The 25,718-nt window shown below is 40.7% G+C and overlaps 1 protein-coding gene and 1 long non-coding RNA gene across 2 annotated transcripts; both read right to left on the reverse strand.

Moving 5' to 3' along the window:
• Positions 1–12,780: 12,780 nt before the first annotated feature.
• Positions 12,781–15,325, reverse strand: LOC147872185 (uncharacterized). The gene has a single exon (XM_087358864.1). It carries the CDS (start codon positions 14,269–14,271, stop codon positions 13,423–13,425), a length of 849 nt encoding a protein of 282 aa, XP_087214990.1. The 5' UTR covers positions 14,272–15,325; the 3' UTR covers positions 12,781–13,422.
• LOC147872186 (uncharacterized) lies at positions 12,781–19,778 on the reverse strand. Its single transcript, XR_015537896.1, has 2 exons — positions 16,823–19,778; positions 12,781–12,915 (listed from the first exon to the last, which is right to left on the reverse strand). It is a non-coding gene; the product is annotated as an uncharacterized LOC147872186 (long non-coding RNA).
• Positions 19,779–25,718: the final 5,940 nt, after the last annotated feature.

Here is a 25,718-nt window from a genome sequence, read left to right on the forward strand (position 1 = left end):
TCTGGGTCAGTCTTGATCCCGCTCTCGGCTGGAACTTGCATACCGGCCAGAACCTTGCACATTCGTCTCAGAGAAGTTGGGTTCATCAACAGCCTACTCATAAAACACGTAACATGACCACTTTGTTCTGTATGATGTATATTGTAGTAACTGCATTGAACTTATACTTAGAGTTGTTGCATCACCTGAAACTATGAACTCGTGTCTTGCCTAAACAAAGCATCGACAGAATTAAATTTTCATCCCTTAGATGTCAAGAATTCCAAATGTTAATCTGATGTAAGACAAATGGCTTGGAGACATCTTTCGTGACTGTTCACTTCTTGCATATGAGACATTAGTTCTGACAAACATTATTTCTGGATGAGTGAAGAGAAATTCCATGCTTGGAGTCGTATTTAAAGAAAGAATAATCAGGTCACTGTATATACAAAAAAACACAAGTATTTTTGCTTTCTTACTTATTCTTGGTAGATTTCTTGCAACTGATATGCCAATATAATTCCACACGCGCAATTCATCTGCATCTGTAGTGACGGTTGCTGAATGGGGTGTGGTATCAACATTATGGTTGACTTTTGATGATGCAACCAGTGCAATCACTTTCTGCGTGGCATTTTCTGAAATTTGTTTATCTGAGAATTCCAACATCTTAAAGCGAGGATCAATAAATGTGCAGACCATGAATGTTGTGCTTTGTTCCAGGTTTCCAAAACGTTCTTGTATTGATCTAAGGTAGCACTGTATCACTTGCTGCACCTCCTTGTATAATGATTTTTTCAGCTGAATGTGGCAAACATTCTTAAGGTCAATTGCAAGCGGGATGATTAGAGATGCTGTGGCATACTTTTCTCCACTCATTGTTTTTGTAACTGACTGGAATGGTCTGAGGACTTGTATCAATTCCGGGATTATCTTGCAGTCTTCTGAAGACAAAACGGGAAGATCTTTATCAGTTAATGCTATTGTAGCTTTAAGTGTTTCCTCTAGTAGTGCGAATCGCTCTAACATGTCATAAGTCTAGTTCCAAGGAGTTGGTACATCGTGAATCAACTTAAGTGCTTGCCTTCCAGTGTTATTTTGTTGGTAAGTTATGAACACAAACACTGCCGCTGTTATTGAACTTTACCGCTCACTTTAAAATAATGTTAGGGGAAGGAACTCTGCCGTGCCTTGCAACACCAGACTCACGCCAAGGCCCATTTCACACGGAACGGTGAACACTTCACACACAAATGATCATACCCGGAGCCGGTTATTCTGTTGTTTGTTGCCAGCATGGGTCGTAGACGCGTTGTAGCGATGATGGTATTTTACAGGCGCATCAAAAATAGGAGGAGGAGGTACAGAATTCAGTGGATTCACCCATTAAACTCTTCACCACTACCACGTGGTGCGCCGTTAAGACGGTAACGGCGCCTGGTTCTGTAGTGGGAAAACACAGCGACTTCACGGTGGACGGTTGCCGTATAGACGGCACCGGTGAATGTGAAAGCTCTCGTATAATCTTCGTCGTTTAAAAAACATGGAGTCCAAGTAAGGGTGAAAAGGGGTGCCGGTACAACACAAGTCTTTCTCCTATGTTTGTTAAATCGTGACTTCAATTGAAAGATTCTGAACCACCACGTTCTATCCAAAGAAAAACGCCAAGTTGCCTTTTAATATAACGTGATATTTACACGAGATTATTAACTGTCTTAAAAACATTATACATCTGTATTGAATGTCAGCCTGATAGTTTCATGGTTATTTACCTTTGCTTGTAGTGTACACTTGAAAATGTAATTTTATTACCGTCTAGAAGACGATGTACAGTGACAGCTTACAAGAGCAGAGGACACCATCGCGTACTGGAAACTTCAACTTATTGCAGTCTGTGAAATAACGTAGTACGTAGCACTGATAAGAGAAAGGGATAATAAAAGAGTATGGGAATTTAGAGGGAAGGAAATTAAGTTTAAGAGAGACGAAGAAGAGCGAGGATGTGGTGAAACATGAAGATACGAAATAAATCACGCCCGTCTTATTTTAAATGCCCTGCTTTTATAGTGATAATTAGAATGGGATATAACTTTTCCGGTTTGGTTATAAATTATTGAGCGCATTTCAGATATGAATAAAAAACACAGTAAAGTACTCACGTATTTTTTCTTTAATAGACCATTTCAAATAGTTTTATTTACAATATTTTACCACTTTAATAAACATCCACATGAGCTCCATGTGTGGCACGTAAAATATCCAGTTGGTATTCAATTTCGCGCCATGTGTTACGGAGCATTTCAGCAGTTGTTCCTCCAGTGACTTCACTTATTCTTCTTTTTAGTTCACCAATGTCGTGAACACACTAGTGATGTGTAGGCTAGACTTTTAGTGTTACTATTCCCCTTTTAGAGAACACGCATTGTAAAATAAAGTGCCTTCCAGGCTTACTTCACCGTATAATTTACTTGATCAGCCCAGCTTAAATAGCTGCTTAAGAGAATTCCCAAGTATTTACAACTGCTCACTTCCGGAATTACTTGGTCCCGTAACGAATAGTTTAGTGGTTCCTTCACCCTACTTCTCGTGAAACTAACTGCCTTACTTTTACTTGGGTTAATTTTCATAGCATTTTCAACCGCCCACTCCCCAGACTGTTCAGATCCATCTGCATCTTTTCTATATCTTTACTATTTATAGTTTTCCTATATATTATACAGTCATCTGCAAAAAGTCTAATAGTCGATTCAATGTTCCTCCAAATATCATTTACGTACGCGAGGAATAGAAGTGGACCCAATACACTCCCTTGCGGTTCACCTTACGTTACTATGACTTCCTCTGATAATTGCCCTCCTACTCTAACTCTCTGCGTTCGGCCTAAAAGGAATTCCCTTATCCATGCGACTACCCTGGAGTCCACGCCCGATGCCGCAATTTTCGTAAGCAGCCGATCGTGAGGAACTAAATCGAAAGCCTTCCAAAAATCTATTATAATCGCGTCTACCCTTCCTCCTTTATCCAGTGTGTCTGCAATGTCGTGGCAAACCGTGACTTTCACATGAATATCCCGGCCTGAACCCATGTTGACCCTCGAATAACCAGTCCTTTTCCTCCCAGATTTTCCTCAGGTACGATGCCATAACGTGTTCCATTTGTTTGCAGACCACCGGGGTTAAACTGACCGGTCTGTAATTTGTGACCAATGATCGATCACCTCCTTTGTAAATACGAACCACTATGGCTTTTTTCCAGTCCCTTAGTATAGTGGCATTATTAATTGTTACGTCCAATAATCGCGAAAGGTATGGAATCATGGCTTCCCCACCCAGTTTTAGAATTCCCCCAGAAACGCTGTCTGGCCCAACTGATTTGTTTTTTCCTATCCCTGCCAGCCTTTTCCTAATGATTTTAGTACTAATGGCGAAGGGTTCACCTGAGTTAGCGCATTGTATCTGCGGGATGATACGCTCGCAGCTAAATACCGAATAATAATAGAAATTAAGGGAGTTGGCCTTTTCTATCGAATCAGTAATGGGCCGTCCATTACAATCCTTGATCGCCGGAATATTTTTCCTGTTTCCTTTACGTCGTTTTACATACTTGTGGAAATCAGTCCAGCATTTACATTCATTTCTTAATATTGACCGAAGAAATGTTTCCTGCGCATTTTGTTTGGCTAATAGCAACTGCTTTGATAGTCGTTTCAGTTCCTTTTGGTGCTGTTGTCCTAATTTTCTGTTGTTATATGCTTTTCTCACCTTTGTCTTTAACCGTTTCACCTCCTTATTGTAGTATTCAGGGTCCGTCTCAGTATTTTATGTGGCACAAAACGTTGGATACTCTCGAATGTTATGTTCTTGAAATTATCCCATATCTCCTCGGCACATTTCCCATTACTTGCCCATATTGCGAATTTATCCCTGAGGAAGGTTTGTAATCCTAAAATATTTGTTTTATGGTACACCGGGACACTTCTTTCTACCTGTGGTTCGCAGCAATTTTCTTCCCATTCCACTTCTGATAATATCCCACAGTGGCCACTGATCCCCTGTACAATGTCGCAAGAGGTGAACGAACTTTCAGGCCGGACAACGTAAACATCCTACCTGCGTGTACCCATTTTCCCATACCAGTCTATTTATAAATGCCTGATTTCCACTAGTACATTCAACGTTTCCATTCCAATCTGCATAGGGCAAATTTAAGTCACCTCCAATGATGCTAAGCTTCGTAGAATTTCCTAAATAACTGGTTCTGGCTGCCAATCTTTCTATAACTCGCATGCCCTCGTTCGGAGCCCTGTAGATACCTATGATATCCCATGTGAATTTAGGATCCCTGCCTTTCACTTCAACTGCTAACATCTCATAATCCTCGTCCACCCATAGTTCCGCTCAAGCTATGTAATTTTTTACACAAATGAGCACTCCGCCACCTCGTGTATTCCTATCTCTCCTAAAGGTTGTGTAATCGTCCCTAAATACTTCGGCATGACTAATTTCCTCTCTAAGCCATGACCCCGTGCCTCTTACAATATTCGGATTATATGTGTCAACTAAATTCCAAAAAAACCAAAGACTTATTGAGGATACTCCTGCAATTTACCTGCAGCAAAACCAGCGAATTTTCCTCCATCTGCTATACTCCTCTCGTGGCTACCTCCTGATCATTTATCACGTCTTCTGTCTCGTTCCTTGCCTGAATTGTCCTCGCTTCCTTCCTCCTTTTCGTATCCCAGACCAGCGTCGGATTTTCCTGGATGATCTTCATCCGCGTCCTGTCAGATGGCCCCTCACTGGTAGTACTCAGCAACAGTCACTCATTCAACTTCTGACCGCCGCCGAATCCACAAACTCTGTAATACAGTTTGCTCAATCTTCTCGCTCCTCCTCAGTTGATATGTAATCCGTCCTTACTAGGAGGAACATGGTTGAACTGTGGGCGAAAACGTCTTTGAGCAGTTATTACAGATTTGTTTTCATGAAACCACAGAACGCACATCGCTTTCTCCTGCACGGTAGCCATTTTGGTACCCAACCGCGGTTCCCACTTTGCACGATGCTCCTGTATGTGAGTGGTACAAGTTAGGGCCCCTACCCACATATATATCTTGACTAACAGCGACAATCAGCTTTTGAATAAGGAATCTGCTCGAAGGAGTTTGTTAGTTAGCGAGCTACATCTTACCTGCGGGCATTCATAGGCGCCACCTCGCGTCATGTCTTCGTAACAGCGTTGAAGCAACGACTTGAGCTTAAGATTTCCACGTCGTCTAAACCACCGATTACGTAAATGTTGAAACCTACTACTGCCGTGCCGTGGTCGGCTGGACCTCCTCCATTTGCGAGAACGACAGATTGTAGCTTCTTGTTTTGTTTTTTTTTTTGGGGGGGGGGCATAAGGTCTGCTCATGGAAAGATTTTACCTTCGAGTCCAAGCAACCACCGGAGCAGAGGTATAACCCCCCAACCCACAATAGTCCATCTGTCTGCTCGGGCGTCGTAAAGCCGGCCATTCACGATCGCTCCAGATGGATGACGTCCAAACGGATGTCGTCCAAAGAGGTACTACATTCACGGTCGCGTCACGCCAGTCGCGGTTTGTTGTCACTCTGTGAAGTGCGTGGTCATAGTACCATAATTTAGGTACATAGACCTCATATTGACCACAACCTGATTTTTGTGAGGCTTTGACCTGAGAAATTATGAGATCTAATCAGTCATTTTCATCATTGTTAATAAATCATATGAAACTCAAGTTGTATAAGCAACCAAAATTAACAAGAATATTTTATTGTTCAAAATTACCATACTTTGTGGAAATAATATTAATATTATAGTATTCCTTTAGCCTTACCTTATTATGCTTCTTCCTGAAGCAACTTCTAAGTGAATTTTTTTTTGCACGGTTTCCTTGTTGGCGGCAGGATCTTTCGTTTTAAATAAAACCAACAATTCTTCCATTGCAAGGCTTCGTTTGGCTTTATTGTGATAGTCATCACAACTTACCTGCCACAAACATGGCAACTCTCTGTATTTATCAATAACATCGATTACGAAATCACGCACCGACATTATGAAAGTTCCCGCTTGACTGGACGCAGGCTCGTGGCAGACTGGCATGTGAATGGACCACGTTTCCGCCACTCACGATACGATGGAGTGATGGAGCGATCGGATGGATTATGGCTCGACAGAATATCCAAACGAGCCCACCGCGCCACGCCAATGGACTTGAGTTTCCGCATTCACAGTACAATTTTGGAGCGACATCGCGCCATTTGGACGAATGGAGCGATCGTGAATGGCCGGCTTAAGTTTCAATCAGATCTGTTGGGCTTCCGTCACGAAACCCACCAATAGCAAACAGAATGTCCTGTGGGATTCGCGGGCGGGCAGTCCTTGGTGTCAGCAATTCCTTGTCTTCCTTCGTTATCATTTGCACATATAGGAACGTGAACGTCTCCAAGATGACGGGTCTGCACGCCTCATTTTCTGTCACGTACGGGTGATTTTATATCTGTTGAACAGTTGAATGTGGGCCTTATAAACTTTTATGAAGTGATGATATGAATCATAGCTTGTTTCATTACAGAAGAGACAAGAAATTCACACGTAGTTTGGTTTGGAACTCACCGAAATAGACTATGGTATACACGGGAAAAACATATTTGTTAGTTTATGCATCGGCGCCCTTAACTAAAGTACAGGTTGTGGTGAGAAGCGAAAACAAAGTTAAATCGACCTTAGAGAAATGTATTGAAATGTTTTTCAGCTGAAAGTTACATACTTCAGTAAGAATTGAAGTTTAAGTTACATTCAAAAATTGAAACATGTATTTCTCGGCTCTCTCATGCGAGATGCATGCTGCAATCACTACAGTTTTAGTGATTCGATAACTTTAATTATTCTAGTTAGAGAACTGGTGTTGTATCCCGAGCTGGGATAGGTTGGCAGGGCGAGCGGATCCCTTGGGAGGCAGTTCGGGGTGATCGAAGTACTGCAAGCTGGAGGTTAACTTGAGAATTTATTGCAAATAAATTGATACAAGTTGTTGCGAGATCAAGGTATCGAGAGATGTTGATATGCCCAAGCACGGGCAGAGCCGACTTCTAACGAGAGTCGAGTTCCTTCCTGCGTGGAGACGATCCAGACTCAAGTTCAGAGGGTGAATAAGGGGGGTCGGTCGCCTTGGTTTTATACACGTTTAGTGACGTTAACTTTCTAAAATGGTTACAAAATAATAGCTTTCTTCATCTCGGTACTCTGCCACTGCATATAGGTCTTTGGCTTGTTTACAGTAAATTCCATCGCTCGTTTACCACTAGAGATGATTTAGAAATCAGTGGAAACATCCTGCTTTCCCTTACTGAAAATAACTGGTTTGTAGCTTATTTTGAAATTGCATTGGGAGAGTACCGATTACACAAATAGTTCCAATTTGCAGCTTTGTACCTAAAGATATTGGATATACCAATTAATGTATTTTCTATAATTAGCCCGTATACAACACCTCCCCTCTTAGAGGAAGACCAATTTACACCTTAATTGGGCTTAGAAATATGATTTGGGGGTCCTTAACCGCCTGGATCTCCGAAGTTCCGGGATGCCTTCGCTCGTGGAGGTGTTTCCCACGTCTTGAAGCGGGATTGTTTCGGGGTTCATGGCTAAACTCTCGTTGCTGGTTTTGATATTAATGTTAACTACATTGCCTGTTCCACTGGATTCCGTGGATAAACCTAGGCGATCTGTTGTTGTCATTGCAATGGCCCGTAAATTTCTAGTCGTTTTCCAACGTGCTACAATGAATTTTATCAGTTTGTATACTCCATATATAAAAAGTAATGTGAGAGCAACGTACACTAGTACGGAGTAGGCTTTATAATACTGGGTATGTTTATGTTTCCATTCTTGTTCTTTTGCAATTTTTTTCTAATTTTGAAACTAGCATACTTTAGATCTTCCATGTGTGTTACTACCTGTTTGAATTTAAAATCTAGATCAATGTTACTTAGGTTAAATGAAATACCTAACTGCTCACTGCAATCAAAATGAGATTGTACCTTAGACAATAGATCTCCTCCATACCTTGACGTATTTACTAGGATTTCATTTTTTGTTAATAATAAAGCCGTTTGACTATATCCTTTACATCCGGCTTCAATTTTTAGTTTTCCAGTACCTTTAAGCACAACGTCTAAGGGTTCTTTGTTTGGACATAGAATCGTGATACTGTCACTTGAAGGAATAAAATAAATCCATTCATTCCTTTTTTCTAACTGTGTCCAAATGGTATGCGTGATTTGTACTACTCTTGTATCACAAATTTTTGGAATGTTAATCCTTGGTTGTAATAATTTGACTATGCATGATTCTTGCATATGGCTATTTAACAAGGGCTGACTTTGTTTGCGTATATATGTACCTGTTTCTAGTGATTTACAGTGGCTTAATTCGTCTTTGGTTGTTGCAAAATAATATTGTCTGGTTTGATCTATGCATAAGATCCGGTTTTCCGTTTCAATGTATACAAATTTACTTTTGTCCATAACAATGGGCAATGGTATTAATCGAAATATGGTAAAGGTACCTCTATTTACTAATGGTATGCTTATCACGTATCCCAGTATACCATCTTTTATGTAACTATGAATATCACATATCCTTAAAATTAGGTTGGTAGAATCTTTGTTTAAAGAAAATGGTGCCAATGTATTCTTAGGGAAAGATGGAAGACTTTTCCTTAAGGTTTCCGAAATAAGTGTTGGAGAAACTATCTGGGGTTGTAACACACCCTTCTGCGCGTTTAAAATGCTCTATCATTAAATCCAAATTCTCTGCATATCATCTAAAGCATTGTTGACCTGAGCGATGTGTCCTTCGGTTGTCACCTTAACATTTAATATATTCAAGTGGGATTCAGTCTCTGAGATAACCTTCTCCATGTAGGATTTTAAACTAGTCAATCCTTCCTTTACTATTTTGTTGTTATATTCCATATCCGAAATAGTGTCATTAAAAGTTCCTAGTGATGCCTTTATTATAGATAATTGTTGTTTCATAAGGCTAGTCATATCCTCCGTGCTCTCCTCAAAATGTTTAATTTGCTCATTATAGTAATCAGCATCATCGGCGTCTAGTGTACCAAATAGAATTTTACTAATTTTTCCTATGAAATTTAGGGCTCCTCTGCGTACGCGGGTATGTTTATCATTACTTCCAATTAATTCTTTTAGTAGTTTTTCACTTCCTCATAACTGCCTAAATCTAACTTTGGCTATAGTGTAGAAATGATTGCAATCTGTCCAATTTTGAATTTCAGTGGCGTGGCACAATCTGTTCACGTAATTAATGTACTGGCCCAGTAATTCGGTTTCACTGTCCGTTTGTTTCAAATTCACATATACTACCGTTTTCCGTTCGGTGTTATATAAGGTAGCTTCCCCCAAGTGTTCGTAGTATACTCCCGGAGATTCGTCATATTTATCGATTGAGTATCCCAGTTCAGGGGTTGAAGACTTAGATTCTTGTAACCAAGGTAAACATGCTATCCATGCTCCGATTATCCAAAAAAATTCCAAGCGGCGTCTGTAAACAAATGAATTCTATGTTGTTGTTTTTTTGTTTTTTTATATATACTTTTCTTCGTGAAGAATTTATCTAATAAAACGGTTTCAACCGATTCAGATGCACCTTTTGGGTTCGCCTGCCTCTTTTAATGGTGGCATTCACTTTATCCAAACTAACAATCTCATATGGTCCTGCCTCTCCTCACGATCTCATCAACGAGAAGAACCCTGTCCCCTATCTCAAATGTAGATTCCTTTGCATCTCGGTCATAATATTCTTAACTTTTTTTTCTTAGCTTTTATTAGTCTTTCCCTAGCGATCTTATGGGCCGTCTGTAGTCTGCCCTTCAATTCAGCAAGGAAGTCATCATAATTATTGTTACCGTCCCACTCCGTTCTGCTTTTCGGAGTTGCCCGGCTCGGTTGCAGTCCTGTTGATCTCTGTCGTATGTGATGTAATTCGGGATTTCTGCTCATGTAGGCATGGAACTTTTCTCAGGGAATATTACCTGGAGGGGTATAAGCTGAATGCCAGCAAGGAAGGTTTCGGTAATGGTTTTGAGAATGAAGTTCGTAGTTTTGCAACACACAATTTATTTCCTTTGCGATTATCAGTCACTTCACCAAATCGAACTACAAAACAATTTAGGATGTTGCTTCCTCTGAATTCCAGAAAAGTGTGTCCTCGAAGAAAACTTTACTGTCTTTTTTGTCACTGGACTTCCCCCCTAATTTTCACAAAAAATGATCTATTTGGGCAGTAATGATGCGATGCTCTCATTGGTCAGATCAGTCCCAGTTCACGCGGACCATTCAAAAACCCTTTAGCCAGCGGGTGGCCCTGCAAGAATTTTGGCGGTTACACAGTGCCATAATTCTTTCCTTTACAGTCATTGCTTGTGTAACTTTCTTTTCTTTTCTTTTTCTTTTAAGTGTGAGTGAGCCTTCTGCACTGAATGCAGAGCACCTACCAATAAACTGACCCCTGGCCTGAAAAGGACGCACTTTTCTAACAAGTGAAACGCGTAAATTTTGTTTATTACTTGTTTCCAAATTATATTTATTTGCGCCTCACCGGGACTCGAACCTAGAACGCGCGGTCACATTATATTGTGGACTCGGGACACCTTGGAGTGCTGATGGCATGGTTGATTTGAAACCATACACAATTTCAAACGGTGTGTAACCCGTGGATGTGTGCTCGGAAGTTTTGTATACATAAACTGCATATGGCACCCACTCATCCCAATTTGTCTGATCTTCCTTAATGTAGTGCCGGAGGTATTCCTTAAGTACCCTATGGCTTCGTTCCAACCCTCCATTGCTTTCTGGGTGAAAGGGGGTAGTTTGCAATTTCTTTATCTTTAGCATTTTGCAAGTGTTCTTGAATACCTCGCTTAGGAAGTTGGATCCTTGATCCGTCAAAATTGTATTAGGTGTTCCAAATTTCAAAATTATGTTCGTTACGAATTTTATGGCTACTGCTTCTGCAGGGGTATTGCGACTAGGAATTTGGTGAGTTCGTCTTGGAAAGTTAGTATATACTTATTTCCGTTTTGCGTTTCGGTCAGGGGTCCCACTGTGTCTAAACAGCATTTCTCAAATGGCTGGCTCACAGTGGTGGTAATTTCCATGGGTGCTTTACCCCGCGGACACAGTACCTTGTTTACCTGACAACGCTTGCATTGCTTAACATGATTTTCAATCTCCTGCTTCATGTTGGGCCAGAAATGTTTATATTTTATAGCTTTGTATGTCTTATTCATACCACGGTGTCCCCCTAACGGTGCATCGTGATACGCATGAAGAATCTGTCTCCTTTTTTGGGGCTTATCTCCGTTTCTAGTTGGGGTCTGTCTTCTAAAACTATACCACCTATTCTGCTCAGAGCATCCGCATTGGTGTTTAATGCTCCTTTTTTGTAGATTATTTCGTAGTCATACTCCTCGAGTTTTATTCTCCATCGTAATAGTCTAGATCCTGGGTCCTTGACGTTCATTATCCAAATTAACGGTCTGTGATCACTAGCAATCCTGAATTTTCTCCCATATAGGTAGGGCCTAAAGTGTTTTATCCCCCAAACTATTGCTAAAATTTCCTTCTCACTGGTGGAGTAGGATTTTTCTGCCTTATTCAAATTTCGGCTGGCATATGCTATGGCTAGGTCCTTTCCAATCTGTCCCTGGGATAAGATTGCTCCAATACCTTCATTACTGGCGTCTGTAGTCTGTATGAATTTCTTTGTGAAATCTGGGTATTGCAGTATGGGTTTAGAGGTTAGTTTTGTTTTCAGATTTTGGAAGGCTCGTTCCTGGTTGTCTGCCCACTCGAAATTTGCATCCTTTTTCAGTAGATTGTGCAGGGGAGCAGCTATTCTGCTAAAGTTGGGAATAAATTTCCTGTAATAGCTGGCCATGCCTACGAAACTTTTTAGTTGCTTGGTACAAGTAGGTTGTGGGAAGTTTTCCTGGATCGGGTCGTATCCCTTCCTCAGTGATTACATTACCTAAATAATTTACCTCCTTGCGAAGAAATTCGCACTTGTCGGGTTGAAGCTTCAGATTGAACTTCCTAATCCTTCCAAAAACTTCCCTTAATTTCACATCGTGCTCGTTTAGCGATCTCGCGTATATTACGATGTCATCTAAAAATACGAAACAACGGGATCCTGTTAGTCCACATAATACGGAATTCATCATACGCTGAAACGTTGAAGGAGCCGTCTTCAGGCCAAAAGGAATTCTTTTATATGCCCAATGCCCATTTTTAGTACTAAAGGCGGTTTTCTCTTTGTCCTCCTCCTTCAACTCTATTTGGTGGTAGCCCATCACCATGTCTAAACAACTAAAGTATTTGGATTGCCCTAGTTGGTCCAACATTTCTGTTATATCCGGAAGTGGATAAGCATCGCCAACGGTTTTCTCGTTGAGTTTCCTGAAATCAACTACAAGTCTCCACTTCTTTTCTCCGCTAGCATCCTCCTTTTTGGGTATGACTAGTAGGGGGCTATTCCAGGGGGAGTTACTTTCCTCAATTATCCCCTCTTTCAAAAGCTTAGTTACCTGTTTATCGATTTCGGCTTTTTGGGCCTCGGGTAACCTATACGGTCTCGTGTTTATGGGGCTGGTTCCCGGTACCGTATTTATGGAGTGTTTTATGGTGTAATATTGATCTTGAGTTGTTGAGATCTATCAGGGATGCTTGGATGTCGAAAATGATCTAAGTCATTTAATAATGAATCTATAAAGACTTTATTACAATTCTCCAGTTCAACAGTAAGTATAAAGAATGTAGAATTATAGTTGTGCCGAATCCATGAATGAGAGTATGAGTGTGAGTGCCCCTTGGATCTTGGTGATTGCCTATTCATTATGAAGCTAGAGTGTGGCACTTAGGCCCATCGTGTCACATGAGTTTGTCTCATGCTCATTCTTATGACCATAAATGGTAATGTTTGCTGCCACTGTGAATGAACTCATCATCTCTTAGGGAAGTGGACTTTCTCCCTCGCTCTAATCAAGTCGGTCACCAATGTCATGAAGGCCCCTCTGGGTTTGGTACAGTAATGTGTAAGTAACATTCTGAATACATTACATAAAATTTAAAATATACAAGGATACAATATTCCTATTACACCTCCCTTCTTCAAAAAAGGATTGATGTTCATAAATGCATCAATTCTTTTCTATCGGAAGAACTTTTTATTTCTAATGCGCTTGGCAACAGGTTCTGGTTCATCGTGTTGGTCAAATTCTTGAGGTATTACTGATAGGGATGCAGAGGATTTCATAGGTTGGTTTTCTTTAATTGCAACATCCTTGTCTGTAGAATTATTACCTGGAATTCTACTAAAACGTGCCTTGAAATAGTCAGGGTGGTTGACAGTAATAGTGTTTGTTATCATATTTGTACATTTGGTCAACACATTTACCTGGGGTACACAACTTCCAAGATTTCCAAAAACAGTCCCTACAACATCGGCAATAACAACAACAACACAGAATTATTCCTATGATTACAAACCATGAAAGTGCAAGTGTCCAAGAACTTGTTACAGTATACCAGTAGTTATAGGTTAGTTCTTCTTCATTGATGAGTTTTTCTACTTCATCTGCTTTTATACTGGCTAATCTTAGGTCATCTTGAGATGAGAGAATGTCAACAAGGGGTACATGTAGGGGTATATTTTGAATATCTGCTGTGCGTTTCTCATCATCAAAGCAGCAGTCAAAATTTACTTCTGCGATTGGTACAATATCGTTAAAAGAATTACTGGTCCTGCTACTCATGGCATACAATGTTACATATGCTGAATAACCTTTACATCCTGGTTGTAAGGTTAAAATACCTGTGTCCAGAAGTTTGATGGTTTTGGTGAAGTTTGGACATAGTACAGTAAATGTCTCTTCCTGAGGGGAAACATATATCCATTGGTTGCTCATGTGTAGAGGTATCCAAAAAGTATGTTCAAGTTTTACAATTCTAAGATTACAATTTTCGGGAACCTTTTGTGTAGATGGATGGAGAAGTGAAGCTTTGCAATCCATTCCTTGCACATAGGTGTAAATTGGTATTTCCTTTTTACATACAAAGTGCAATTCGTTAGGTTGAAAACATAGTTGTAGTTCATTACTCGTCAATTTACCATAGTGTTGATGCATAGAGTCACTGAAAATAAATTCTTTATGGAAATCAATAAAATGATACAATGCATCCATTCGCTTTGAAGGGAAAGGGAGAAGTTTGTATAAGTGGTATTGAGTTGGTGATATTCAGGGAATGATTAGGACATATACCAGATAGTTTTATAAGAATAGGCAATAGGAATGATTACTTTTTGTAGTTCTGAAAAAGGAAAGTTAGGATATTCCAATCTGCTTGGCAGGCCTCCCATTTTCATCATTTGTTTAACCCTCATGGGTGTTATTAACTGTGGTTATACCATCCCTGTTTCCGCATGTGCCAGCGCGTCTACTATAATCTCAAATGCATGCTGACTTTCTTCAAGTCCCCTTTGGATCAGTCTAAATTGTTCGTCCAAAAGGTGTATGTTGGTGATTTCATCGTTTAAGAATTGAATGTCTTTTCCTGTTCTAGATGCTAACAGTTCTAGGTTCTCTTTTAATTTCTGCTCATTTGTTCTATAGCTACATGTAGAAAGTCTTTTTGTCGCTGCTCTAGTTCACTAATATGTTCGTTATATGTTTTGGCATCTGCTTCTGTCAGAGTTCCAAATAAGACTTTTTCTATATCCCCAATGAAATTTAGATCTCCTCGTTTCTTCCTTCTGTTGCTAATTTCTGTATCTATATATTGAGCTATTATTTCCTTCAATTGATCGATTTGTTTTGACTTTGATACCATATATTGAGCGAAATTTTGACAATCTGTTAAGTGAAACCATAGTTGATTTTTTTGTTTCTTGCAGTATCCTCTTACCCTTGTGAAATGTTTTTTTGTATTTTTCCACAAATCCTTAGATGGCGTCAGATCAATATACTTGACTACTTTCCGTTTTGTAGGATAGAATGAGATAGATACCCTGTATCACGAATTGAGATTTGTCCCAATTTTTCTTTCTTAGTGAATCCTCTTTCACTAATGAAATTTCCGAACCTGTATCTAATAAAGCGAGACCTGTCTCGCCTTTTAGATCTGGACTGAGAACATATCGTTCAAAATCCCCTAATTGTGTTTCGAAGACGTCTCCTAGAAATCCCTGATTATTGCTGCAACCTTCCTGTACCTTGGTCTGTTCCGGTTGCACAAACAGCCCTACTGTCTGTTTCCCTGGTTGCTGCTTCCTCCTAATTGATTACCCCTAAGTCGGCAATCCTTTGTTTCGTGCCCTGTTTTCTTACAGTTACGGCATATTGGTTTGTTTCTACAATCCTTTGCCATGTGGCCCTTGCCCTGGCACCTGTAGCATTGTACTGACTGAATCATATTAGATTCTCGCTTTACATTTTGTTTTCTATCATGCGGGATTTTTTTCATTACTTTTCTGATTCCATAATTGTCCCTGTCCTATTTGTTGAGTTTTAAACCTTTGTGATTTGCATTCGCTTTCTTCTCTACTGATTGAGCAAACGAGACATTTTCCCCTTTTGTTTTTACTATGTATTTCACTCGCTCATCTCTTAATCCAGCTACGAAAGTGCCTTTCAAAAATTCTCCCACTAATGCACTGGACCCTTCAAGCAGATTTCCTCCTATTTGTCTTTCAAGTCTAGCCATTCTGTTTCTAACCTCACTATATAAGTCGGTACCCAATGTATCTATTCTTGAGCCCCACTGTGATACAGATTCTGTTTGTCCTTGTCTAGCTACGAATAAATTTCCAGCATAGTATTCTAAGGTTCGTCTAACTGCATAATTTTCTTCTAAAATTTGTTTTATCTCTTTCCTAGTAGTATGTTGTCTTGCAAGGATCTTTTCCTTGGCGTCTCCTAAAATTTTCGATTCTACAAATCTAAGCAATGTGGGGTGCTTGTCTGGATGTACTAATTCAAAGGCTGCTTCTACTCCCTCGCAAAAAGGTCTTACCTCTTTTACGTTACCGTCAAATGGACATGATATCAATTTTAAAGCTTCAATTACTGGTATGTAATTATCATTCTGAGGGTTTTCCTGGCCCCCTTCTGTCACTGTCTGAATATCGCGTTCCTCATCTGAGTCTGCCATAGTGGATTGGACTAACCTTTATGGAAATTCGAAGAGAAGGGTAGACAGGGCTTCGAAGTTCGGTCCTTGATGTTCCTCGGAACGGGATCCTCTCGCGTAGAAAGCTGCTAACGGCTGGTCACAGTCGTATTCCCTCTGGCGCTACGGCTGCCGCTGGTGATAGCCCCTGGCTACGTTGAACTTGGATCTCGTCGTCTTGAATAACCCGGTGAATGAGTTTGGCCAAAACTGCTTCCCTGGTCTCCTGCAGGCGTTGATCCTCGGATAGGCTCGGCTTCTCTGTCTCCAACTTCGGTTGGAGAAGGATTAGAGTCCTCCTGCTCCAAGTTGACGATGCTCCAGTAGAGAATTGAATTCAAGACTTTACAAGCAATCCCACCGCTGCCACCATGTAATATTGATCTTTAGTTGTTGAGATCTTTCAGGGATGCTTGGATGTCGAAAATGATCTAAGTCATTTAATAATGAAGCTATAAAGACTTTATTACAATTCTCCAGTTCAACAATAAGTATAAAGAATGTAGAGTTATAGTTGTGCCAAATCCATGGATGAGATTATGAGTGTGAGTGCCCCTTGGAGATTGCCTATTCATTATGAAGCTAGGGTGTGGCACTTAGGCCCATCCCGTCACATGAGTTTGTCTCATGCTCATTCTTATGACCATAAATGGTAATGTAAGGCCTCTCTGGGTTTGGTACAGTAATGTGACAATCACAATTGTGTAAGTAACATTCTGAATACATTACATAAAATTTAAAATATACAAGGATACAATATTCCTATTACAGAGCGTCTCCATGACTATTTGATATAGTCCTGGGATATGTTTTGCCCTGATGGTTGGGCAACGGTTTTTCATATGGAGGACTGCAGCTGCATACTCTTTAGCTGCGGCATCTTTACAGTGCTGAATGGTATATAGAGCTACTGCGTCATCAGTTGTTACTTCACGCATTTGAAATAGTATGCTCCTTTCCTCCCATTTGTCATAATCCGGTTTAATATTTACAGTGGTCTTTCCCTTGTCGGCTTTGTTAGGAAGCACTGTTTCTCCCTTCACAAAGTTTGAATACTATTCAATCCGATACTATTCTTCTCACTTTTAATCGGTGAGGTTAACACTAAGTTACTAGATGGTCGTGTAACTCGCTTATCATCACTTTTATTTGATGATATGTTGTTGCTAGATGATACAGCAACTGACGTGATATTTGAGCTACTTGATGTTATAGCTCTTCGTGATTGTCGCAACTTATAGAAAAACCTTTTATTGGTTTTCTCGTCCTCAAGATGTATGAGGCGTTGCTTCTTCTTCTCTGCCTTACGATGAATCGGCTGACTCTTCAGGCAGGGAGTAACGTCATGGATCGCTTTGTTAAGTGTAGCGATCGCTTTCCTGATACGGCTGATTTTCTTAATGCCGTACTTCACCTCCCAGAGCCATTGCTCGGTGGTGGAATAGTCACATTCGAGGTTTATATTTCTCAAAACTCCACGATGTGGTACGTTTTGGTATAATCTAGCGCGAATGGCAGAAAAATTTACCAAATTCGTCGCTGGACATTTACCTGTAGTTGAGAGTAAAAGTCTCCACAGGTCTCACAGCAATGTGACCCTTTTCCCCACATGCATAACATGTCAATTCTTTGGTTTGGCTAGGTTTCTTTAGCCGAAAAATTGCTTACACGGTTCTCTATTTTATTCCTAAGAAAACACTTGCTACTTGCATGGCCCGTTTTCTTGCAGAATGTGCGCTGTACTGGGTTAGTGTCCTCCCCTTTGTACCTCTATTTTGGTAAATATTGCGCTTTCTTCTAAGGCGGTTTCCGCTATTTCATCGAAATCGTTGTGGTTTCGACTACGGACTATCGTTTGTATCCTATTTGAATATAGTCCCTGTACAAAACAAATGTTTCTTAATTGGTCTGACAAGGTCAAGATGCCTGCCCGTTCATTTTCGGTGCAGTCTGTTAAGCAATATATATATATATATATATATATTTATATATTAATATATTCTCTATAATTAAGCCGTATAGAACACTTTGGCTGATGCTTATTATTTTGAAACGGTACATTTGTGGGGTGACAATGTCTAAATGTCACAGTGTCTCCGTTTCCTTGAAAAACAACCAAATTATCAATGGAGGATAACATCGGTGAAAGTCCGAGTTACAAAATTGGGTAACAGTCTTCACATACAAGACTAAATGTCATATGCTGCAACTAGCATCTAATATCATACTACCTGATATAACAATATTATATTACCTACTATAATAATATCCTATTAACTACTATGCATATACAACACTCCAGCTAACTCAGGGTCGCTAAAGGGGATCGAACACTAAGGTAAAAACTACGTCGAAACCTAAAACTGGTCTCCTTCCTTCAAGAGATTACCTAATAATAATAGCCTCATTCCTTGAAGGGACTTCACACAGTAGTAATCATCGTATCCAGAACCCTACACTCATTTTCCTTGTTAGCTTGGGGATCAATTGTTTTAACTTTTTCCGTCAGTGCTGAATAAGCACTCTCTTTCATCTCACGGTGCTGCACAACAGCTATATCGAAAATGTTTTCGAATGAATTCACGACATCTAGTCCAGCCGTGTCGAACTGCGGACCATTTACATTACAAAATGCTTCTCTTGAAACTGTAAATTTTCCCACTCGAACTTGCTGGACGCAACACCCAGTTCCGCTTCTATGTCGTCCTGTCTTTCTGCACAATCACTATCACCACCTAAGACATCGTTAGGTGAAACCAACTGTGTGTAATCAATGTCACTGTCGGTGTCAGAACTAAATTCAACGTCACTCTCATCCAAAATTTCTTCAAGAAGCGCCCTTCGTTCCGCTTCAGAGAGCACACGACTTTTACTAGCGCGATTCATGATGAGTATGAGGTGGTCAGGCTACTATTTTTAGACTCCGGGGTGCTGGTCTGCGGAATGCAGCGCTGTTGTCAAATGTCCACATACAGTTATCTTCCCACAACAAACCAGTGTAAACCGCTTCGCGCTGGAGTTATTTGTTCCATAGTTATGGGCTATAGAAATTAGGCTTACAGCCGAGCGTACTCTGTACTGACATCCAATAAAGTTGTCATCTTCTTTTTTAAATCCTGAATTGGCATTTTTATTTGGTCACCTATGTCCTTCCAGGCGTCCTCGCGTTTACTTTTGTTATGGTAATTCACAATTTTGGAATTCCACAACACCTCTTTAGATTTATAAATCTGTATGAGATCTACACACTTTTCATTCTCCATGTTGCTGCAACGGAACGCCACAAGACAGTCTCAACTGAAAGGGCACAGCATAGTGAAATCCCTTTGCCGCGGGACAAAGAACCGCTCAGATTTGGCTCGACGCGCGCCAAGTTCGAGCGCGGCAGTGTTCGTTCTGCCACGCGTGGCAACACGGTATTGACTTTGCGAGGCAAAGCAACGGACATTGCCTCGCGCGGCAGCCGTGCGCAGTCGATACACGGACAGCACAGACAGCACAACGCGATCTCCCACGCCTGCTCCTAAATGCAACTCTCTGTCTGTAGTAAACAGAATCCAGCTAGAGCAGGACAATTAGAATTGAGATAGAATATTAAGCACATCCCAAACATGCCTTTCTGCTCACTTAGCGTAAATACCATTTCTAGCGCTTAGGGCTGAAGTCCATCTCCGTTCCAGGCAAGTGGCGCTAAAATCTTAAGTATTGTTAATAGAATAAACGTTTTTTATATGTGTGAAATACACAGAATTAATTAACAAACTAAACTAATGCCGGATGAGCGGTTACATTACATTAACAGTGCCCTCATGCCAGACACTTCCATTCGATACTGCTTGGGGCAGAAACCCCATCTCCCCGAGGGTTGGCGTATTATTTGTCGTGTCTAGGATATGACCAATCGGTGGAACGCGACTCGTAAGTATCTGTGATGCTACACCTCCCTTCGTTCGAAAAATTGAGCTAATACCATTTAATATTAGCCAATCTCCGTTAGGTGACTTACCGTTTCCCTGCCAGCATTTGCGGCGACAACACAGATTAATAACTGCGCCAACTGAACCTAATATCGACAAGTGTTTGGTCTTTGCTGAATACTTCAATTTCCAATCTTGTTTCTCTAGTAATTTCTCTGCATCATTGACCTTGTAACTCAAGATCTCGTCATAAGAAAATTCCTTATGTATCTGAGCGCAGGGAGTGTGTCACATGCCGATAGAGACGGAGACCTTGAAACTATTAGGATAATCGCCTGTGTGTGTAGACTCTGTAAGTTGATTTATTCTCACCGAGTCAGTAGTGGATACACGATGGGCGTCGACGTCACAACGTGTTTTTCTTTCTTGTAGTAGTTGTTAATTTGTATCTTATATGCGTCATGTTTGTGTTTGATTAAATATATTTATTTTGTACAGTCTATACACAAACGTTGTTAAATTGTAGTTGTAGTATTAGAATTCCTGATAGGTTTTCTATTGATTGGGATAATCGGATGGTACGGTGAAGAATCTAAGTCCCTCACGCAGGAAGCCTTGAGGTGAATCAGCAACAGCCACGTCCAAGTCCAAGTAGAGTTTATTCAACAAGTAATCTGATGTTCCGGCGGACAGCAATGATAGAATTGAAGTCCCTTTCTTCAGCTCAGATAGTGGTTTATATAGTCACATTGTGTTGACCAGAATGAATAATAACATTGTGATGACAGAAATGAGGCAATTCCCCAAACATACCCTTTGACCTCCGATATCTGTGAGGGCCAATTGTCATCATCAAGATAGCACCTAATTTATGTATCCTTTAAAAAAGATTTATATTTCCTTTGTAAGATTTACGATTCTAATTTATACTGATATAAGTTACTCCACTATCTGGTCTGTTGATTTACATTTCGACAATAACATAATTATTTAGGAGGAATTTCATAATACAGTACATATTACAACATATTACACAGTGTCATTTAAATTATTGAGGTGTTTCAAAAGCTTCTTGTTGGTCTTTCCCCCATATGTAAGGCGTGTTTTTACATGTTAACCCATGCAGTGGTTTTGCGATTGGGCTAAAATTCGGTACAAACCTCCTGTAGTAACCTGCAATTCCTAGGAACCCCTTGAGCTGTTTTGTGCTCGTTGGGACTGGGAAATTCCTCACTGCGATAAATTTCCTTTCATCTGGCTTTACACCCTCAGGTGTAATCCTGTGACCAAGGTAACAAACCTCTTTTCTTAAAAATTCCCATTTATCTGGCTGGAGACGTAGAGAGTGAACTCTTAGTCTGTCCAAAATTTCTATTAACCTCTACGCTATCCGCTAAACAACATGTGTATGCAACCACTAATGTGAGTTATGTGCCCTCTCTCTTAATTAATTTTTATTTTCACAGTAATTAAGTGTAAAAAGGGGGGGCTAGGAATGCGAGCCTAAGTTCTGAGCGTAAGATGTGATGCACGGCGGGCTGTTGATCAAGAGGGGGGTTCCCGGCTACAATCTGGCATTGAACTGTCTGGTTGTGGCTTGGCCTCTTTGGGTTCCTGTCTTTGGTTCTCGTAACGGCTGCGGGATCCACCTCAGCTTTACCTGGAGTGGCAGAGCCTGCAGTAGCGGTATTAACTGTAGATACCTTCGATTATCGACAGCCCTTGAGGAAACGACTCGTGCTATGCTCCGGAGGTCGTTTAGCTTCAAGCGATAATGTTGGATGATCACAGAAGTCTTGGTTCATCTTACTGATCGGGCACAAGGAAGGCTGCGGTCGGAGCTGAAGTAACCCTTCTCGTTCAGTCACGGGGTGGTGACGTCCACTCCCCGGTGATGGTGAGATTTGTACAACCGTCGCCTGCTGCGGACAGGATCCGCTCCCTGGTCCTTCGTGATCAAACGGGCCACGACCCGGAAGATGATGTAGCGATGCTTGTTCGGGTTGGCCTTCCCAAACAGGATCGTAGATGTGATTGTGGTTGATTTTTTCTTTCAGTTGTCTGTAGGTGGAGATTGACTGTGGCGCTGACTGGTATATTTGTAATTCGGCGCTAAACCCCACACCTGACACCAGTTTTTATGTAGTATCCCAGGTCCCCCAGAGTCAGTTGGACCCTTGACCCTTTGGGCTAAAGATGAACTACTACAGATGAGCCGAGCGGATGCTTCTGTGTTCAGGTGGCTGTGGAGCTGCTGGATAAGGCGTCGCTTAAGAGTGATAATGCTCAAAGTACAATCTTTAGATGTGCTTTATTGACAGAGCTGCTGATACAATCAGTGAGGTTGCTGAGACTTCGGAGACCCAAGAGCAGAGATTCGAATTCAGTGGCAGCGTGACTGCCTGAGCTGAATGGTTGTAGTTACTTCCCCTTGTCTTAAATTTTCGAGAGGTATATAAATGCGTCAATGAAGGAATCCCCGTGACGTAGGGTACCAAAGTATTCTCAATTTCTCTGCCTCGGAGTCTTGGTCTCAACATCACATGTTTTCCCAGTTCAAGGGTAGTTGTAAACATACGTACATGGTTCCGTGCCCTCTGGCCTTTAAAATCTAGGTTAAAGTCAGGGTGTTTACTTTCTTCGACCGCAGTTCCTGCTTCTTTTGAATTCCATAACACAAATTTCTAACATTTCTCAAATATTAGCACAAATAACAGATTTATAATAGCTTAGTAATAGACTGCATTCTCATTACGTGGTCCGTGACCCACAGATACGACAGATCATCTTGTGCTGAAGTGATTAATTCATGTACTATCAATCACATTAAGATTGAGTTGTATTACACTGACGTATGCTTATGCAGCGGCGAGGCACAGGCCTTGTGTCTCGCTGATTTTATTGTGATTTCAGCCAACCAGCAGCCCTATTTTGAGACGAAATTATGAAGCTCTGGAACTCTGCGACCATGGAGTCCTGGTCTGCAACGATTACCGGTCTGGTGTAAGCCACCAGGCAAACTTTTTTATATTTTGTGTCGCAGGACAGGAAAAACTCTGCAAGAGATGTCGAGGAAATGACTTGCAAGTACAGACTGCGATTGTTCGGGTAACTGGCATTCTGAAAGGAATTGCCAATTTTTGTTATTATTCAGTGCAGTATGTAGTTTGTTGATGTGACCGACAGGAACGAAGGCGGTTGTCTCGTAGAGAGAGAAAGAGAAATACAAAATGAGATCTTGCCCCCGCTACAAGTCTTTGCACACGCACGTCCGTGTGCTTTGGCACCATTGTGCATTGACATGTCGGCGTCTGCTCCACGCTTGAAGAATACCACTTCCACCCGAGCGAGCGTGTAGCAAGTGACTGAAGTTGATTGGCTGACGAGGGCAGGCGATAGTAGATTCTCAGAATCGTAAGGCACTCCGGCCGCCATCGTCCCTGTTGGCCAGTAGGGGTTACATAACTTGTACAGTGGGTAAAAGAAGTGTTTGTACGGCCCGTTTTGTTGCTGTATTGCTACAAAGTACTTTTCGATAGCGTATTACAAATTTTTGAAAAAAAATGTATTATGTTGCTATCTGAAAATGAACGCAAAAAATGGCTTAAATTCAATGGAGATGGCTGTCTTCTGGCTTGTTTCGCCGTGCAGTCTGGTAGACGTAACGTTTATCGACATTTCGGAGGTCCTTGCTGCCGAGGCAGCAAGATGGACCTCTGATGCTGATAGTTTCGTTTCAAAACAGTAAATGTCCATACAACAGTATTCCTATTGAATTTCACGAAATGTAATCAGTTTTAGATAAAAGTTGCTTGGGCTTGGAATAACCCAAGTTTTGATAAAAGCATCTATTGTTCATCTACAGTCTTGTATATTTGTGAGTATTATGCTACTTACCACTTGTGTTATAGGAGTATGTACGTCACGCATAAGCAGACCAAACGTTCGAGTGTCGACGACAGCGGAAGTGCGACTTGGATGGACCAAGGTCGCACGACAGATGTGAAGGACGAAGCGCGATTAGCCCCGCTTCACATATCAAGATTAAGAAGATTTGTTTTTTCATTTTGCCCCCCTCAGCCCCCAAGAACAAAACTGCGACGAAGTAACAACACTGTGAAATAGATAAAAACTTATCAGAAACTAAGATTGATGTTTGTGACGAAAGCATTGCCTTGTGTGTTTATACTTTACATTTGAACAGCTTCTGCGAGGAATTTGAGAGTGGTATAACAATTCAACTGTGATTTTATGTTCAGTCCATTTTCGTATTTGTTATGTACTACAATTTTATTTGTCGTTCAGCCATACTGTAAAATAATTTGTGGAAAGTATGTTATTGTAGAAGGTGTTCATGACAAAGGAAAAATTATGTTTACGTAAGCGAGAATGTTGATCCAAGAGCTAACAAGATAAGCCAAAATTTGACGAGAAGTAAAGTTCGGGAAATTTGTTAAATTCTTCCCTTATCCAAGTATTAAATTCTCGTATTTTATGTAGAAACGCGAGAGAATGTTTTTGAATGAATGTGTACATGGCCCCTGGCGTGGTGTAAGAAACCCGTAAGCCAAGAAGACATTTCATGGCCTCTGGCGTGGTGTAAAAGCCCGTAAGCCAGTTGGCTGTGACACAACACTTCATGAAAAGAAAAGAAATTAAAACAATGGGATGTGTCAGCTTACAATACGAGTGTGGTAATTTGAATGTGCGAAAGAGTGTGTTTGATGGAGAAATCGGATCATCTGATTTTGTAGTAATACGAGAATTTATCTTGTCTAATGAGAAGGTTTGCTCGTATATTTATTCTTGTTTTATGATCAATTAAGAGCTAGAGGGAAGTGCGTGTGCGCCGATACATCGTCTTTGTATGTAACAGAGTATATTATATTGTGTACTGAAGGAGTAATATATATTTCGAACAGGCTGTACAAGCCACACAACAAGCTGTTTAATTAGAAGTGCTTATATGATGTGCTGGGCTCAACATTCTCACGCTCTGACCAAACCAGTGTCACATACAATGAAGGAATCGTTTAGAAATCTTACAATTATTTCCTTTGTCAGAAGGCAGCACAAACTAAGTGGTGTGGGAACTCCATTTGCAGCAGGAATTCCTACTTCAGTAGCTCTTATACCTGAAAAGGAACTTCTAGTATTAGATGGCTGGCAAATTAAGATGATGTTTCTCTCTTTCTGTTTGATTGACGAGTTCTCCAAGGATATTTAAAATCCTAAATTACATGATTGGTCCGTTTTTCATTAATTTCGGCGAAACGTAAATTTAGCCTTACATGTGGAATATTAATTAATATTAGAAAACAGGCGACGAATTTGGGAGATTATAAACCGTTTGCTTGAATGGAACTTTATGAGGCAGTAGCAAACTTGGAGGACATCAGAAGATTCTGCAGGAAGAGACCATCAAAGTTCACTAACTATATATGATTACAGATTTTTGTATTGTTCAGTAAACCAGTCAGAAAATATGGGCTTGTAAAATTACTGCACTGTTTACAGTCCCAGAGCCTAAAAGATTTATAATTTTT

This window comes from Zootermopsis nevadensis, unplaced genomic scaffold (assembly GCF_977971745.1).
Source record: "Zootermopsis nevadensis isolate Lab colony 2312 unplaced genomic scaffold, Znev_1.0 Znev_ptg000030l, whole genome shotgun sequence".
NCBI classification, from domain to species: domain Eukaryota; kingdom Metazoa; phylum Arthropoda; class Insecta; order Blattodea; family Termopsidae; genus Zootermopsis; species Zootermopsis nevadensis.

What these genes read in the sequence shown, in the direction of transcription:
- LOC147872185 (XM_087358864.1), bottom strand. Translation starts at nt 14,271, where the DNA reads ATGGATGCATTGTATCATTTTATTGATTTCCATAAAGAATTTATTTTC.